The sequence below is a fragment of the Eptatretus burgeri genome, chromosome 2 (genome assembly GCF_056783735.1).
Source record: "Eptatretus burgeri isolate ZD-2024b chromosome 2, Ebu_testis_v1, whole genome shotgun sequence".
Classification (NCBI taxonomy): domain Eukaryota; kingdom Metazoa; phylum Chordata; class Myxini; order Myxiniformes; family Myxinidae; genus Eptatretus; species Eptatretus burgeri.
In genome coordinates this window covers 101969519-101987337 of record NC_140962.1, presented here as the reverse complement: position 1 = coordinate 101987337, position 17819 = coordinate 101969519, and the positions used below count along the sequence as shown (strand labels likewise).

At 42.5% G+C, this 17819-nt stretch overlaps 3 protein-coding genes across 14 annotated transcripts in view; 2 read left to right on the top strand and 1 right to left on the bottom strand.

The window, feature by feature from the left end:
* CELSR2 (cadherin EGF LAG seven-pass G-type receptor 2) overlaps positions 1-6061 on the top strand; it is a 357573-nt gene extending 351512 nt beyond the window's left edge. For 6 of the 7 annotated variants that reach the window (XM_085870520.1, XM_085870525.1, XM_085870524.1 and 3 more), the window contains exon 35: positions 4145-6061. In XM_085870520.1, coding sequence (XP_085726646.1) covers positions 4145-4193 — 49 coding nt within the window. In that variant the 3' untranslated portion in view covers positions 4194-6061. The remainder of the gene's footprint in view (positions 1-4144) is intronic. The other variant, XM_085870523.1, reaches the window with a different exon arrangement.
* Positions 6062-6207: 146 nt separating this feature from the next.
* On the bottom strand, positions 6208-12593 carry LOC147032692 (dol-P-Glc:Glc(2)Man(9)GlcNAc(2)-PP-Dol alpha-1,2-glucosyltransferase-like). Of its 4 annotated transcripts, none has more exons than XM_085870530.1 (4): positions 12453-12593; positions 11857-11943; positions 7922-8116; positions 6208-7588 (listed from the first exon to the last, which is right to left on the bottom strand). In XM_085870530.1, the coding sequence occupies exons 2-4, from the start codon at positions 11941-11943 to the stop codon at positions 6536-6538; spliced, it is 1335 nt and encodes a 444-aa protein (XP_085726656.1). In that variant the 5' UTR covers positions 12453-12593; the 3' UTR covers positions 6208-6535. The 4 variants fall into 4 exon arrangements, with proteins under 4 accessions (XP_085726656.1, XP_085726654.1, XP_085726657.1 ...); XM_085870528.1 differs by having other exon boundaries at positions 12458-12590; XM_085870531.1 differs by lacking the exon at positions 12453-12593 and adding an exon at positions 12084-12216.
* The window catches only part of TPRKB (TP53RK binding protein), a 25054-nt gene continuing 19264 nt past the window's right edge, over positions 12030-17819 (top strand). The window contains exons 1-2 of one of the 3 annotated variants that reach the window (XM_085870534.1): positions 12030-12168; positions 13449-13600. In XM_085870534.1, coding sequence (XP_085726660.1) covers positions 13463-13600 — 138 coding nt within the window. In that variant the 5' untranslated portion in view covers positions 12030-12168; positions 13449-13462. Of the gene's footprint in view, positions 12169-12355; positions 12617-12789; positions 12941-13448; positions 13601-17819 lie in introns of those variants that run through there. The other 2 variants (XM_085870533.1, XM_085870532.1) reach the window with 2 other exon arrangements.

Sequence of the window (17819 nt, the reverse complement as noted above, 5' to 3'; positions counted from 1 at the left end):
TTTTTCCCCTCACAGAATGTCCCTCCCGTTCGTTTTATATCTCCGGGCCGTCTCCGCTGGTGCAGTCCGCCCCAAGCTCACCCTACCCCACGGTTACCATGACAACTCGTGCGCTCAAAAAAGGCGGGCGTCGGAGCTCACGAAAAATTGTTGCTGAGGAAGAATGGGGGGGGCGGGCTTCAGAGTTCGTGAAAGAAATGTGTGTAAACGTGTCTGTCGTGAAGAAAAAGCGTCCAATAAAGAGGGGATCTATTCTTTACCCTTCTCAACGCATCACATTTAAGATCCCATTAGACATGGGGATGGGGCTAATCTGAACATGAATTTAAGGAAATAACTGTCTGAGGACCTGTATGTGTGGATGCATTCATCAGACCGGATTCTGAAATCGTGTGGAGTGTGACGAGCACTCCCCCGATCTCCATTAGACATAGTCCTACCACAGAGGCGTACCTTGAGTATTTGGCAGGTTTGGCACTCCTCCCCCGCCCCCTCTCTAATTTTAAAAATGAAATCCACAGAAAACATATGTCATGTTTGCAAGTAAAATCTCAAGTGGATTACAGTACTGTACCACTTAGTAAGTACCAGTTAGTAAGTGGATTACTAATTGTACCTGAAGTAAACAAATTGTAAATAAGAAAAATACAGGATATTAAAAATTCAGCGAACAGGTAATACTGCTTGGCATTGATATAACAAAAACACATCTTCAACCACAGAGAAAACATCACCGGGAAGAATTTTCAAAAAGGAAACAGCAAATCCAGTGTCAAGGAACCCCCGGTGATTGCACGACATCATTTCCGTGGCGATGTTTTTCCTGCCCATTAACTCTTTAATGGAGGAAATCAACTTTTCTGAAGGACTGCGAGTACAGTGCAGTGATATAATTAACTTTTCAGAATGAAAGGGTTAACCTATAAAGCGAGATAAAGTTAACCTATGAGAAGAGGGATACACACCGTCCTTTTTATTTATATTGATGCGACCCTTATCTCGTTTTGTCTGTGTAACAGTGTTGAACGTCTGAACTTCTTAAACCACGACCAGCACATCATTCTTAACTGGCAAATATAAGAATTCAATCACATGAGTTTTTTATAGACAGTTACCTCCACCACCTAAGGTGGACTGAGGTTGTGTTTTCACCCCTGTTTGTTTGTCTTTCTGTGAGCAGGATATTCCAAAAGGGTATGGACGGACTCAGCCGAAACTTGGTAGACAGGTTGGGTGTGTGACGAGGAAGAATTTATTCGATTTTGGTGAAGATCTGGATCTGGATTCCATACCCGGATGTGTCCAAGTAGAATTTGAAAAATGATTCTTCACCATTGACAGATAGGGCCAAAAACGATATAAAGCACAATATATCAAAAGGTAATGGATGGATGACAAAACTCGTTGGATGGGTTGGGTTAGTGACAAGAAAAAAGCCGAATAGAGTTTGGTTCAGGTCCAGATGCAGGTCAGGCCTATCAGTGGGATACAAAGCACAAAATGCTCAGCCTGGCAGAGGTATGCGCTCTACCGAGTGCCGTTCCAGTTACCCCACGCATGAGAAGCGGAAAGTGGTGTTAAGCAATTGATTCATATCCATCCATCTGTCTCTCTGTCTCTCTTATCATTTTATGATTGAGGAACAACATTTCAATTGAATATTATATTTTGAACATGAATAGGAAGACAAGTTTGCTGTTTAACCTTATTTTGTCTCTGAATTCATCTTGATCACACATGCGTGCAGAGGAGTGAGATAATATTTTTTTACTCTGTCTGCCTGCTTGGCAGGCAAACAAAATTGAAAATCATTCCAAATAGAAACTTACTGTTTATAAGGACGTTATAACAGGCACAAACAACAAGCATGAAGAACGAATGTGACGTTTTAGAGAGGTTGATGTCACAGACACTGGGTAAAACGGCGGTAAAACCCGGAATTAATTTATTTACATGCTTTTAAACCTTTATTTTTTTAAATTGAATTCAACTTGAACACTGCAGAACACAAATTACCTTCATAACACTTCCAAGAACCTCCAGACGGAGGCCCCTGGAGTATCGGTGGAAAGTGGACGCAGCGACGTGCTGCTCCGGCACATGCTCCCATACCTGACCTGACCTGGCATGATGGGTTATCGCATAAAAAACAATGAAACTGGAGGATCGAGCTGAAAGTCTGGACATGATTACAGCTGCCATTATGACATTTTGATCTTAATCCTGGGCTTAATCCACCATTGGTGCGGTGGTTTTATACCCTTTGGCCATCGTTATATACCCCTGCACCAACATCAGGGACAAGCAATCTATATTATACTCAGGGATGTGTGGTTGATGCTAAAACCATTTAGTATCATTTTACAACTAAAATGGCCGCCAGTTAGCCGTCTTGGATCTGATGCGAAAAAAAAATTGACGTGCATATGTAGACCATCATGTGTTGTCTTTGTGCCAAGTATGAATAAATTTGATCCATACATGTCCGAGATATGGTTGCAGATACACACATGTATGCACGGACACGAAAACTGAGACCAAATCCATAAGCCCCCGTTTCGGACTAAGTCCAACGGGGCTAATAATAAATGTCAGTGTGCCAGTCAGTCAGTCTGTCTCCTTTGGACATTGACTCCAAAACCATGAAACCTCGCCACCCCAAACTTTGCATGCATACTAAGGGAACTCCAAGGGAGTGCATGAATTAAAATTGGGTGTTTGGGTAAATTTAAACACACTTTTTGAAGATAATTAATGGCCTTATTCAATTGGCATCATCCTTAGTCAGCCTCGAAGTGAGTCCTCTGGCAACTTGTTGGGGTCTTAATTCGACATTTTGTTTGGACTGCTCGTCACTGCCTTGACTTGGAACAGGCCGCCACGGGGTTTTTCTCAACAATAAAGCACTCAAAAATTTTTTTACCACTTTCCTCACTCATCGCAATGAATGCCTCATCTTCATACCTACGAATCGCTGGATACATTGCAGTGCTTATAAATGCCTGGAGACGCCAGTATTCAGGGCTTTATTTCATTTCCGCAAATGCGATAACCTCAAGAATCTCTTAAGCTGTCAAATTTCAAAATTTAAACTGCTGATTTGACCTCAACAGCAGTTCTGACTGATTTTTTTTAAAGTGTTCATTTGTCCAATTTGGACATCGTTTGACATTCCAGGTGTCTCAAGAGTGTTTCTGGATTCATTTAGTTTCCACACATACGATAACATCTAGAATCTCTTCACCTGAGCCAAATTTCAAAATTTAAACCTCTTAATTTAGCTTGACAGCAGCTCCGACTGCGAGAACAAAAAAAGTATTCATTTGTCCAATTCGGACATTGTTTGACATTCCGGGCGTCTCTGAGTGTTCGAGACTTTATCTAGTTTCCACACATGCGATAAGCTCCAGAATATTTCACCTGAGCCAAATTAAAATATTTTAAAGGCAAAATTGACCTCAACAGCAGTTCCAACTACAAAAAAGTGGCCATTTGGCCAATTCGCACATTGTTTGACACTCCGGATCTCTTTGAATGGTGTTTATTTAATATGACCGTGTTGGCTTGGCGATTAGTGATCAGTTATCAAAAACATCACCCGGTGACACCGGAAATGTCAAGCAATGTCTGAATTAGACAAATGAACACTTTTTTTTTAGCAGTCGGAACTGCTTCTGAGGTCAATTTTCCCTTTAAAGTTTTTAAATTCAGCTCAGGTGAAGAGATTATAGCTTATCACATTTCACCAGTAATGCTTATAGACGTTCAGAGTTGTATTCACATATTTGATTCTCCGGACGGTGATTATGTCTGGACAGTGGTTATCTCCAGACGTGTCCAGACGGTGTTTGTTTCCAGGCGGTGTTTATCTCCAGTGTTTGTCTCCGGATGTGTCTGGGCGGTGCTTGTCTCTGGGCAGCGTTTATCTTCTGGCGGTGTTTATAGTATCACCAGTAGAAAATGTATTTCAGACATAATTTTGTTTCATCTTTGCTGTTATATGCAGAATCATTTTGATGAGAGTATGAATCGTAACTAATGCTCTACATGTCTGCCTTCCCTTCCTTTCCCCTCCCCTCACACTTACCTCCTTCCAAATCCCCTCCACCCTCAATCCCTACACAACTCTCTGGACGTTTATAAGCATTATAGCTGAAATGCAATCAGCTCTAGAATCTCGTAACCTGAACTAAATTTCAAAATTTTAAATGCGGAATTGAACTTAGCAGCATTTACGATTAGTATAAATAAAAAAAGTCTTCATTTGTCCAATTCGCATTGTTTTATACTCTAGACGTCTCCTGTCATCTCCAGATGGTGTTTCGTCTGACCCAGCCAGCCATTCCTTGTCAACCGTTCCATTGGCGTGCTTGCTTGAGTGCTTAATAGTGGTGTGCTAAATCTATTCAGGCAAGGAATTCCAAAGCCCCAAGGGCGTGTTCCTTTTAAATGAACAGCATGGCATTTGGAGTTGACCGGTAAAGCGTGCCGATTGCTTTGCTGATGGACGGGTAGGCAATACATTGACTGATAAAGTTTTGACATGGCGTTCAAAAGGGCCAGAAGTGCAGTTCGGAACTATTTCGGGAAGGTTAAAGAAGACAGTCCAAAAGTTGCATGTTCACTTTGTTCAACAGACATTGCTCATCATTGTAATATGTCCAATATGCTTATACATTTGAAAACCAAACATCAGAGAGAGTACCTGTTAGTGACGGTTGAGAATGTGGATTCAAAGAAACCAAAGTCTGAAACAGCAACAAGTTCGCTTTCGCAATCGACAATTGAAAGCACTTTTCCCCCGATAACACCCCAATATGCTGCCTTCCCTTCCCCTCACGCTTCCTTCCCTTCCCCCACATCTCCTTCCTCCCCCCCTCCCCCACCCCTTCTCACTCCCACACTCCTCCCTCCTCGGTCCCTCACCTCTCTCTCTCTCTCTCCCCTTCTTTTTCTCCCCCCCCCCTTCCTCACTCACTCCTCCACCCATCCTCACCCCCCCCTCCTCAGTCCCCCACCCCTCTCTCTCTCTCCCCATTCTCCCCTCCCCCTTCTTCAAGTATTCCCGTCAGTGAAGCGACGGGTGATATTTGTTATTACTCTATAAAAACACAAAGTTGGACATGAGATTGCATCCTCATGCATATAAAGTGCAGATAGTGCAACCTTTATAACCGAGAACTTCCCTGGTAGATGGATTGGACGTGGTAGGGCAGTCCCCTGGCCTGCACTGTCTCCCGATGTGGCAAAGACTTCTTCTTGCAGGGGTTTGTCAAAGATTGTTTTCCATACCTCTGCTGGTGACATTGAAACACTTCGTGCAAAGATGTCACACTGCTGATGCAATTGGTTGAGAGATATGTTGGCCAACATACGGACTGAAGTGGATTATCACTTCGATGTACTACATGCCACTAAAAGTGTACATGTTGAGGTGTACTGAAGAACACAAGGAACTTTATGAACCATGTGACAAAATGCAACAAATCACATCATTGTATATCTTTTGGTTTGGTTGTAATAAAAATTTAAAACAGGAACAAGACTTTGTGGACAGCCCATACTTCATTCCTAAGCCGAAAATTATCTTCATGAAATCCATGGTAAGTTTACCCAATCAAATTCTTTGAATAAATCAGTACATTGTTAAACTCATTTTACTCTCTTATTTCCTTTCAGGTGCATATAACAACTCAATACGTTCCTAATTGAACCTCTCATTTTTGAGCTCTTTCAAACAGCGCAAGAATAAAAGGATTCCTTCCCCTCCCCCCCTCCCCCCAAGCATGATATCTTACCATGGGCTTCTTGTGATACTCGTGCAATTATTCGCAAGTAAAAGACACATTTTTGAGACATTCAACACCAAAACAAATATAGTCATAAACTGCCACATATCCAAGGCCTTTTCCAAGTAAATTTCAGGCTTCTGAGAATTGCCCAAGCTTCTGGCAATGAACGGGTGATTTGATTTGCTCATCGCGTACATCATGTTACAATCAGCACCAATTTTAGGGTGAACTTGACAACACAAGTTATCAATGAATGCAATTCAAACTCGCTACAAAGAAATACTTTCATTTCTCGGTAAAATCGATTCGACATGCACTCGATTGTAAGACAAACCCGGGGAAAATAATCCCAGGGCATGGCTGTGTTTATGCGCAAGTTGTTTGGAAGAAGTTCGAGGAATGAAATACTCAGCAGTCCAAGAAATGACATTTTTATTTTTCAATATAAGTATAAGCATATATAATGCACAAGAAAAAAACATTTCCAAACTAATTATATTTACATAAGGATAAAAAAAATTCATAATAAACCGTGGTACGTCTTGGGACGATTGAGATGATCTCATTCCGAGAACTTTTTGAACACCCCTTGTAATTGTTTCTCAGATGCATTTGAAAATTTGTGCACATGATGCTCATTTAAAAAAAATTATACTCAATATATCAAATGTACATTCAGATTTTGATGGAAAATAAACCGCAAAATTGAGTTGTCTTTTTTTTTCATGATGGTCACAAACACGTCACCACATGAACCGCTGGTGACCAGGATGACCAATCCAGTGAAAAGGTCTGTTCAGGAACAAGTGGAAGGTGAGCAGATTGATGGTCAAGTACAAAAGACACTCCACCAGAAGACGAGAGATTGGAGGAGGTTGCGCATGGACGCGAAATAACAGGTAAGGCATGATGAAATAACGGAACTCCAGAAGGCGCTGCGGGACAGTCGCGATTAGGACGCATACCAGGAACGAGATGCGCCAAAGTGGTGAGTGCTCATGTAGCTGGTCATTGAGTACCACACCTGCTGCCAAAGAGCCAGGCACAAGTACTAGGATGGCTGGACCTCGTCTTCCGAGCAGCCGACGCCAAGCATAAAATGTGTAGTGGCGATTGTCAGCGAGAAGGTAAGGGTGAGTGTACGAGAAGAAGAGCAAAGAACAAAAGCTCGCCATAATGAGGATTAAGGTGAGCAATGGATGCGAACGGGCAGTGGATGCACAGCGCCAGACACGTGCCGGTGATAAGTACATGGGGATTGAGAAAACGAGGGTAAAAACAAGAAAATAGATGAACTGTGGCAGATGTAAACATGCCACATGACTCTGGCGATCTCCGACCACAATTCCACCATTCAAAATGATGAAAATGAGGAACAAAATTCCGACGGTAGCATATGGCCAGACCTGAGAAAGGAGACCATTTAGCCGGTGTGGAGAGCTGAGGAATCGACTGAAGAACTTGGCCACATCCCAGCCTTTCGACATTTGTCTCAACCTTCCTTTTTTAACTTGCTCTTTCTTGTCTTCATCTTCTCCCCATGCTTGCTCCACATGACCACTAACAATGAGCATTCCACAAAAGGCCACCCAGATCACATTGGTCTGACGAAAGAGTATGGAAACAACTCCAAACACTGCTGCCGTTCCGTGCCGTCCTTTCACGCTGCTCAGGTAGGTGCCGAGTGAGAAAAACACAGCACCAGGGTCTGTGTAGTAAAAGAAGTTGAAGAAGTAGAGAACGGGGAAGAGAGACAGGGTGGCAGCAGAGAGCAGGCGATGATGACGTGAAATGCCCTGTGGACAGAAATATACAATTGCAATAGGGAGAGCGATCAGCAATTGTTTTCATTACTGCATTTTACTTTCCTCACAAAACACATAATAGATAAAAAAAATCATTAAAGTGTGCAAACAAAATTCAGGAAAATGATCAATGCAGAAGAACAAATCCTGAACAACAAATCCAAGGACATTATTTTGCTTTATGCAAATGTAATGTTTCTTCCACCATGCAAATTAAAACATAAAGCATACAATAAAAACCTGTAAGTGGCCAATTTTACCAAAAAAAAATCTTCATAATCGTCAGTTGTTAATGAAACGAAAATGTTGTGAGGTATGACCTACCTTGCCAGCGTGAAGCCACCCCACGAGTTGGTACAGAAGAGTGAGATTTCCAAGGGTAAAGGTGATGTTTGTAAGCCGCAGTAGAGTGACTGTGCAGGCTTCTTTGCCTGGCAAGCCAAGCAGCAAGCCCAGTGAGCGTAGCAGTGCGGCAGAGTAGAGATAAAGTCCGGGCAGTGTAGTGATCATCGGGTCCCACTGAAAGTTTGATCACATATGGAGTTTGTAATAGAATGAGGGGTTTATAGACTTGAACTTTCATGATGTTGGGCATCTGTACAATGCTAAGTATTGGTGTCTGTCCATAAACGATGTGGTGGGAAGTGCTGTAGATTAATTATTATTTTAGGTCATGCATGTTCAGGCTTCAGAAGCTGTTTCACTTGGCCTGCATCGTCGCTGCAGTAATGTGTATGTATTTAATGGTTTTGTGTAAAGGCCAAATACATTTACAGAAAGTCTGCATACCTAGCATGCATTCTCAGTACTCTTGTAAAGCGATATGATTACACATTGTTTAGGGGTGGTGGGATGCAAATACGAACAACTGTATCTACATATTTACAAAATATGGTGTCAATTTTGACCTCCCTCCCCCTTTCTTTGTACTTACTAAAACAAATCTCTCGACCCCATTCCCACTTGCCCTTACCCTCAATACTTCACAAGGTAAATAAAAACATTGTTTTACTTAAATGGTGTGCATTCATTTCTCACGGTCATTCAAAGTTGAATTTAACTTGCCTTACCTTTCCGTATAGTACTCGTATTCTGTCATCTTTCCAAAGTTTTTTTTTTTTTTTTTGGTACTTTTGTTTCCATACGTCCCAAATTTGGAACTCTGAAACCAAACTTTAGAACTTTTAAACCTAAATTTGGAACTCTGGAACTTTTGAACCTAAATTTGGAACTCTGAAACCAGACTTTTAAACCAAACTTGGGAACAATGAAACCCAAAATTGGAACTTGTAAACCCAAATTTGGAACTTTTAAACCCAAATTTGGAACTTTTAAACCCAAATTTAGATTTTTGAAACCTAAAATTGGAACTTTAAAGCCCAAATTTGTATCTTTGAAACCTAAAATTGGAACTTTTGAACCCAAATTTGGATCTTTGAAACCTAAAATTGGAACTTTTATACCCAAATTTGGAACTTTAAAACCTAAAATTGGAACTTTAAAACCTAAAATTGGAACTTTTAAACCCAAATTTGGATCTTTGAAACCCAAAATTGGAACTTTGAAACCCAAAATTGGAACTTTGAAACCTCCTCCACCTCACCAAGTAAAATGAACTGATTATGTTCCAAGGCAAATGTGCAGCTCAGTGGGTAGGTGAAGCCTTGTTGCATTGTACTAACTGGTGCGTTACTCGATTGAAATTTCCACACCTTGTGATGATGGAATAGTGACTTATCGAGGATTAATTCTCACCTAGAAATATTCACAACACAGTGTGAATGCTCCAACTGTCAGTCAATCGTATGGGCTTGTTTTATTGTTCAAACAAACCTTGGCCCCTTGTTAACAAAAATGATTATGTGATGACGTCATCACTGACCAAAACTGAAAATGTTGATAACGATTCTGGTATCACCATGGAGTTTTGAATCTATCAAATAATCTTATGCAACAAACAACCGGGAATCTAACAAGTTTTCAGGAGAAATACACTTTTATTTTTATTCCTGTTGTTAACAGGCCTCATGTTTCATGTAGAGGAGCAATTTTGAATGGGGATTGCAATGAAGGGAGAGGGTGGAAAACGACTGCCATGAAACTGATCTTGTTCATGAATTCATATCAATTGCCGGCACCCTGAACAAATTGCAAACTCCTGCTCTAACCTCAAATGCTGGACATCATGCATCCATTACCCATGACATAATTAGTCACTGCAAATAAAGATATTTTGTTGTCAAGGTGCCCTGGCAGGATAGACGAGTTCCACGACACACCCCTGAGCGGAGTAGCCTGGAATTGAATCCCGAGCCAACTATAAACTGTCACCCTGGTGTTTCACAGGCAGGGTGAGGCATCAATGTGTGCGCGTCCCTCGGATGCACGTTAAACTGGGTGTAATGTCTGCCAGCGTTAGTTAGTGGAGGTTAAAGATCCCAACATGTCCTTCGGGAAGAGTAACCGAGTTATTGCCAGCACCTTGAATAAATTACAAGCTCCTGCTCTAACCTACTGGGGGCAATCCATCAGCGACACTGCGATGTGTGGCAATAATGTAATGCGACACTGCCAAGAACCGTACTCACACGCAGACACATCATGTATACGAACGACATTGTCAAGGCAGCAATAACCAAGGCAAACAGGTTTAATGGACATATCAGAAGGGGATGGTAAAAGACCTTAAAGAGCAATGTGAAAGATTATTGTCGAGCTTCACCTTGAATTCTCTGATTCTGATGTACCATGCTCTCTCTATGTGTGTGCAGTGTATATATATATGTGTATATATATATATATATATATATATATATATATATATATATATATATATATATATGTGTGTGTGTGTGTGTGTACAGTGTACACAGTATGTGTGTGTATATATGTGTATACAGTGTATATATATGTCTGTACAGTGTATATACGTCTGTACAGTGTATATATGTACAGTGTACACAGTATGTGTTTGTATGTGTGTACAGTGTATATTGTGTGTATGGTGTATATCTGTACAGTGTACACAGTATGTGGGTGCAGTGTGTGTATATATATATATATATATATATATATATATATATATATATATATGTACAGTGTACACTGTATGTGTGTATATATGTGTATACAGTGTACACATTATGTGTGTATGTGTGTACAGTGCATATATGTGTGCACAGTGTATTTGTTTGTACAGTGTGTATATTGTACAGTGTGCACAGTATGTGTGTGTATATATATATGTGTGTACAGTGTATATATGTACAGTGTACACAGTATACGTGTGTATATATGTGTGTACAATGTGTATATATGTACAGTGTACACAGTATACGTGTGTATATATATATATATATATATATGTGTGTACAATGTGTATATATGTACGGTGTTCACAGTATGTGTGTATGTATGTGTGTTCAGTGTATATATGTGTGCACAGTGTATGTATGTTTGTATAGTGTGCACAGTATTGTGTGTATATGTGTACCGTTTATATGTGTGTACAGTGTATGTATGTGTGTACAGTGTGTGTTTGTACAGTGCGTGTATGTGTGTACAGTGTGTTTGTACAGTGAATATGTGTGTACAGTTTGTATATGCGTGTGCAATGTATATATGTACAGTGTATACATGTGTGTGCAGTGTATATATGTACAGTGTACACAGTATGTGTGTATATACGTGTGTACAGTGTACACGTTATGTGTATATATGTGTGTACAGTGTATATATGTGTACAGTGTACACAGTGTGTGTATATATGTACAGTGTACACAGCATGTGTGTATATATTGTGCAGTGTATATGTATGTATAGTGTGCACAGTATGTGTGTGTATATGTGTGTACAGTGTATATATGTAGTGGACACAGTATGTGTGTATATATGCGTGTACAGTGTATATATGTACAGTGTGTATATCTGTACAGTGTACATAGTATGTGTGTGCAGTGTATATATATATATTGTGTACAGTGTGTATATAGTGTTCACATTATGTGTGTATGTCCGTACAGTGCATATATGTGTGTACAGTGTGTATGTTTGTATAGTGTGTATATATATATACACATATATGTGTGTACAGTGTGTATGTTTGTATAGTGTGTATATATATATACACATATATGTGTGTACAGTGTATATTATTGACAAATCGGGATATGCCATTTCCCGTTGCATTCTCATTGGAATGTTGATAAAAGTTTAAACAAAATCATCTTCAAGGAAACAAAGCGACATCTTGTACCGACCTCTTGGAACGTCCCAGCGCAGAATCTCTGTGCCTGCGGAACGTGGAATATCTCATCCATGTAAGGTTCCCGCACCGTCGTGGACATCTGTACGGACAACCAGGTGGACAAGAGTATCACGAAACAGAGGAATAACAGAGAGAAAGTGAAAGGCCACAAGGAATGGCGAGGAGCCCATTGTTTCGGATTCATTGTGCGTCTTTCCTTGACTCTCCGTTCGTCCGTACTTGTTCGTACGTGTCGCGTGTCAGTTCGCGTCTCCCGTCACTCTGTGAGGCACACTTCGGGGAAGCGCGTCATCCGAACAGGAAGGTACTGTACACGCGAAACGTACTGTACACGCGTAACGTACTGTACACGCGAAACGTACTGTACACGCGAAACGTAATCTGCTCGACTGTCATACAGTTGCCGTTGGTTTATGTGTAAGGATCTCATGTAAGTACAGTATCCCTGTTTGTATCCCCGGACATGAAGGAAAACCAACAGGATTTTTGAGGCAGATTTCATTGAAGAAGAAGAAGAAAAAGAAGAAGAAGAAGAAGAAGAAGAAGAAGAAGAAGAGGAATAAGAGGACTAAGAAGAAGAAGAGTTACAATACACGGAGCGTGGTGGTGGCGGCAGCAGCCTGGACATCTTGTGAACGTATTTTAAAGGTCCAGTTGATCCCGCAGTCCGGACACGTCGCGATTTGACTGCACGAGGGCGGAAATTCGTCACTGAGCATCCGGAGGAACGGAACCCACTCCAAAAGGCGAAAGTAAGGGTTACGGATGAATTTTCCACAACACGGATTTTTTCCCCCTTTTCAACCAAGTGCAATTAAAGGAACAGCCTTGCTTTTTTAAAATCGCATATTAAATAGTTAAATTAATCGGACATTATTTTCAATTAATGAGATTTATTTGGTTCCGGCAAAAAAAAAACATTTCCCGGTCGAGTGATTTGATTGGTCGATGTGGAGTGACGTCACGGATTGTGAAAGGCGGATCCACGTGTTGTCGGCGTCTGGTCTTGTTGCTCGACCACGAGTGGCATCACAGACACGGACACGAAGTGTGGCCAAACATACCTGAAACCAGAGGTTGAGTACAACATGACGAAATGCCATGACATGTTACATGTATCAAGGGGGGTCGAACATGCTTTAATAGTGAGATGTTATAAATACCAAGAACTTACCTGATATCGTCTATTTGATGTTTTCCAATACCTGTCGTGACGTCACAATGCAGAGCAATGAAATCACGTGATCAAAACGAGTTCCCTCGCAAGGAACCTCAATGCAGGAAACCCATCAGCCATATCAAAGCCAACATGTGCTATGATTGCCAACATATGGTTGTTCGTCCATCCTCTGTTAATAGCAAGGAAGCAGCACATGCTATTTTATTATTATTATTATTATTTATTATTATTATTTTAAAATAATAATTGTTGGTATGATTCGTTTGGGGCCAGGTTTGAACCGTTTGACGTAACGGATATAGAGCAGTCACTAACCGTTAACGCCACCGAGTCTGGTTACCGCTTGAGATATACATGTTGGTGAAATCGGCTAAATATACGATGCAATTTTTCTTGTCCTGCAGAAGAAAGCCCAAAGATGGCAGATTACACCTTGGAACTTTTCCCAGAGTGCCGTGTCGGCCTCCTGCTGTTCGACGAAGTCAGAAATGCCGCACAGCTCCGACAGCAGGTTTTGAAAGGGAATCTACCTGCAGCTTTCGTCACTCCCTCGATGGTGTGCATTACAGGGTGGTTTAAAATAAAAATTAATTAAAAATAAAAAAAAACTCTTCAGTGTTCTAACAAGCTTGTTCCGAAAGCAGAGCATTGCATGGATATCTCGTACACATGTTCATGGGGTACGCACTGGGGGAGTCTTTCGTGAATATACACCGCCAGCGGAGAACCTGTCCTTTTGGATTGGTTCATTTCCCCCATTTTTCTGATTTTGATTTGAAACACCGGCGTACACCCGGTGGCACGATACGATGCACGTTTACATGGAGATCATTTGAGCCGTCCCTGCAACCTGAACCCCGGAGCCGATGTTTTTGTTCACCTAAAACCAACAGCACATCCATCAACTCATTCTAAATCCAGTTTTAAACTCGTTCCGACCATTGTTTCCAGAATGTTTTCAAGGCAAACACAAAAACTATGATGTTTAGTATGACAATCCCCCCCCCCCCAACTTCTATGATGTCTGTGGTTTTCATGCAGAGAAATGGGGTATTTTATTATGACTTGTAATACCCCCTTCACGCCACGAGTAGCGCTATATGATGCACGTAAATACAGGGAGAATTTGCATGCTCCCACCGCCCCCTCCCCTCCACCCAGAGCCCTGGGGACAATCGCAGTTTATTTATCACCTAAAACTTTCCCGTGCACACCCCGAGCACAACCAGCAGTTTTCAACTCATTCCGCCCAGTGGTTTAAGAATGCATACAAGTCAAACATACAAACACTCCTCAAACCAGGCTGAACAGTTTACATTTTGTACCCCACCGAAAGGCCGGATATGGATCCGGACCTCCAAGATCTAATTGGCTTGTTATTGTCACCTCCCCAACTCATCCACTGAGTTTCATCTCAATCCATCCATAACTTTTTAAGATATTCTTCCTACAGACAGACAGGGAAACGGGGATGAAAGCATAACCTCCGTCCACTTTTGATGGCGGAGGTAATTATATACACTTGAAGTACGAGTCCAGGTTACTCTGTCTCAGTCTCAGTTACAATCCTCAAAGAAGAAGACTGATAATATAAATAACCGTTTTTACAGCCATTTTTCCCTGCTGTGCAGGGGTTTGGCTTTTTCTTGAGGCAATGTTTTATGGCCGGATGCCCTTCCTGACGCCAACCCTGGTCGCCTCTTACGACACACAGGGATATGGTACACCTATTCTAACCGGGGCATACACCGGGACCAGTACACTGGCACTCATTTCACCGACCTCGGAAGGATGACAGGCTGAGTCAACCCCCTGGTGTTAATTCAGCAGCAAACGGGGCTTGAACTCAGGACCCTGGGATCCCAAGCCGCCACCCTAACCACTAAGCCAACACCAGGCTTAAAGAAGAAGACTGATAATAATTAATTTATCCATAACTAATGGTGAACGATGCTGTTACCTCATGGCTAAACGAACGCTCTGGTGTTCTTGAGGCTGTTCCGTGTGCTCATATCCTCAGGTTATGATAATTTGCGTGTCTTGACAATTGAAAGAGTGAAGGGATTACACATCTTTGATCATCTGTGAAACACCGTTGCAGATTTTGACCCATTTGCCTTTACTCTCTGATGTCTGTTCCTGAAATGGCTGAACTTAGGAGAACAACTGCAAATCGTCTTGGTATGTCCACCTAACAGTGCATGTGTTAACAGACTACTCTCCGCTAAAGGTGCCATGCATATCTTCACAGACTTTGAAGGCTTCTTTGACTCGCCAGACATTCTTGGATCTTCACCAGACATTCTTGGATCTTCAACAGACATTCTTGGATCTTTATCAGACATTCTTGGATTTTGGACAGTGCCATGTTTTCAAAATATCTTCACCAGTGTTGCGGATCCGGGGTTCCAGGCTTGCCACGAGGGTAAGCACTCGGGTCCCTCCTGAACGCCTGGTTCTGAGGCCGCCAGGCACAGATAACTGCGCGCCGGTAGGTTGTTATGCAACCATGAACGACGATTGGTACTGCCAACCCTGGCAGGGTTCCACGACTTCGCGTGTTACCGTTTCCGGTGGATTGACCGTACCAAACGAGTTTCATGCCCTCCATGCATACTTGCGTTAAACTTCCCGAATCAGGTGCAGCTGAGAGAAGCTGCCAAGTATGCACTGGCTAATAAGAGCCAATTAGTGGGATAGAACTTCCCGGCTAACTACGTGCGGACCATGCTGGACCAATGGAGGAAAAGACAGAACGAGCTGGATATATATACAACATAAGCAATTTATCATGGAGTACGGTGGTACTCCATATAGAGGGATGATTGGGGGAGGGGGGGGGGAAATGGCTGCCCATTCAAATGTGTACACAATGATATGCTCATAGATTACAATAGAGTGAAGTCATAAGCATTTAAGAGCCATACCTTTTATTCTTGAGCATTTTCTGAACTACCAAGACTTAAAAAGACACCAGAATAAATCGCTAAAGTACCACAACAGGAGATTGCTAAAACACTAACTTGTACTTCTCGTTGTTACCCTCTAAAAACAAAACACAATGCAAAACTGTAGCCCAACCTACTTCAATAACTGCTGAAGCCATGATGGTGATTCCAACGCAAGGAAGTTACTTTGTCCCTGGGCTCGTGCACACAAACTGAAATTAAAAAATATATAAAACATTAATGGTTTTATTAGGAAAATAAGTTGAACGTTAATGTAGATTCAACCAAAGCAGGCCAGGATCGTGAGGAGAGGGGAGTGGGGGGGGGGGGGGGGATGGACAATGGACAGAACCATTCCAAAAGCGATACATATCCAAACCATCGTCCAAATCAACTGAACAGTGTTAAAACAATTTAATAACAGAGATGGATTTAATCCACACCAAAATAACAACATCTATAAAACATTGAACGTTTTATTTTTTTTTTTAATGATTTGAACCCCGAGCTCCTTGGACTTTCGGCTCTTCCACCCTGGGCTCCCCAGAGAAAGATCGGGCCACTTGGGTATACAGAGGCCTGAATAGCGGCCGGTGAAATGGCCACTTGGGTATACGGTGGTTTGAATAGCGGCCGGTGAAATGGCCACTTGGGTATACGGAGGTTTGAATAGCGGCCGGTAAAATGGCCACTTGGGTATACAGAGGCCTGAATAGCGGCCGGTGAAATGGCCACTTGGGTATACGGTGCTTTGAATAGCGGCTGGTGAAATGGCCACTTGGGTATACGGTGGTTTGAATAGCGGCCGGTAAAACGGCCACTTGGGTATACGGAGGTCTGAATAGCGGCCGGTGAAATGGCCACTTGGGTATACGGTGGTTTGAATAGCGGCCGGTGAAATGGCCACTTGGGTATACGGTGGTTTGAATAGCGGCCGGTGAAATGGCCACTTGGGTATACGGTGGTTTGAATAGCGGCCGGTGAAATGGCCACTTGGGTATACGGAGGTTTGAATAGCGGCCACTTAGGTATACGGAGGTCTGAATAGCGGCCGGTGAAATGGCCACTTGGGTATACGGAGGTTTGAATAGCGGCCGGTAAAATGGCCACTTGGGTATACGGAGGTCTGAATAGTGGCCGTTAAAATGGCCACTTGGGTATACGGAGACCTGAATAGCGGCCGTTAAAATGGCCACTTGGGTATACGGAGACCTGAATAGCGGCCGGTAAAATGGCCACTTGGGTATACGGAGGTCTGAATAGCGGCCGGTGAAATGGCCACTTGGGTATACGGTGGTTTGAATAGCGGCCGGTAAAACGGCCACTTGGGTATACGGAGGTCTGAATAGCGGCCGGTGAAATGGCCACTTGGGTATACGGAGGTCTGAATAGCGGCCGGTGAAATGGCCACTTGGGTATACGGTGGTTTGAATAGCGGCCGGTGAAATGGCCACTTGGGTATACGGTGGTTTGAATAGCGGCCGGTGAAATGGCCACTTGGGTATACGGAGGTTTGAATAGCGGCCACTTAGGTATACGGAGGTCTGAATAGCGGCCGGTGAAATGGCCACTTGGGTATACGGAGGTTTGAATAGCGGCCGGTAAAATGGCCACTTGGGTATACGGAGGTCTGAATAGTGGCCATTAAAATGGCCACTTGGGTATACGGAGACCTGAATAGCGGCCGGTAAAACGGCCACTTGGGTATACAGACGTTTGAATAGCGGCCGGTAAAATGGCCACTTGGGTATGCGGAGGTCTGAATAGCGGCCGGTAAAATGGCCACTTGGGTATGCGGAGGCCTGAATAGCGGCCGGTAAAATGGCC

What these genes read in the sequence shown, in the direction of transcription:
- LOC147032692 (XM_085870528.1), bottom strand. Translation starts at nt 12,583, where the DNA reads ATGCTCAGTGACGAATTTCCGCCCTCGTGCAGTCAAATCGCGACGTGT. An exon ending in GCGCTGGGACGTTCCAAGAG is followed by an intron (nt 8,117 to 11,856) that starts GTCGGTACAAGA and finishes TCAAACTTTCAG; the next exon opens with TGGGACCCGATGATCACTAC. An exon ending in GGTGGCTTCACGCTGGCAAG is followed by an intron (nt 7,589 to 7,921) that starts GTAGGTCATACC and finishes TTCTGTCCACAG; the next exon opens with GGCATTTCACGTCATCATCG.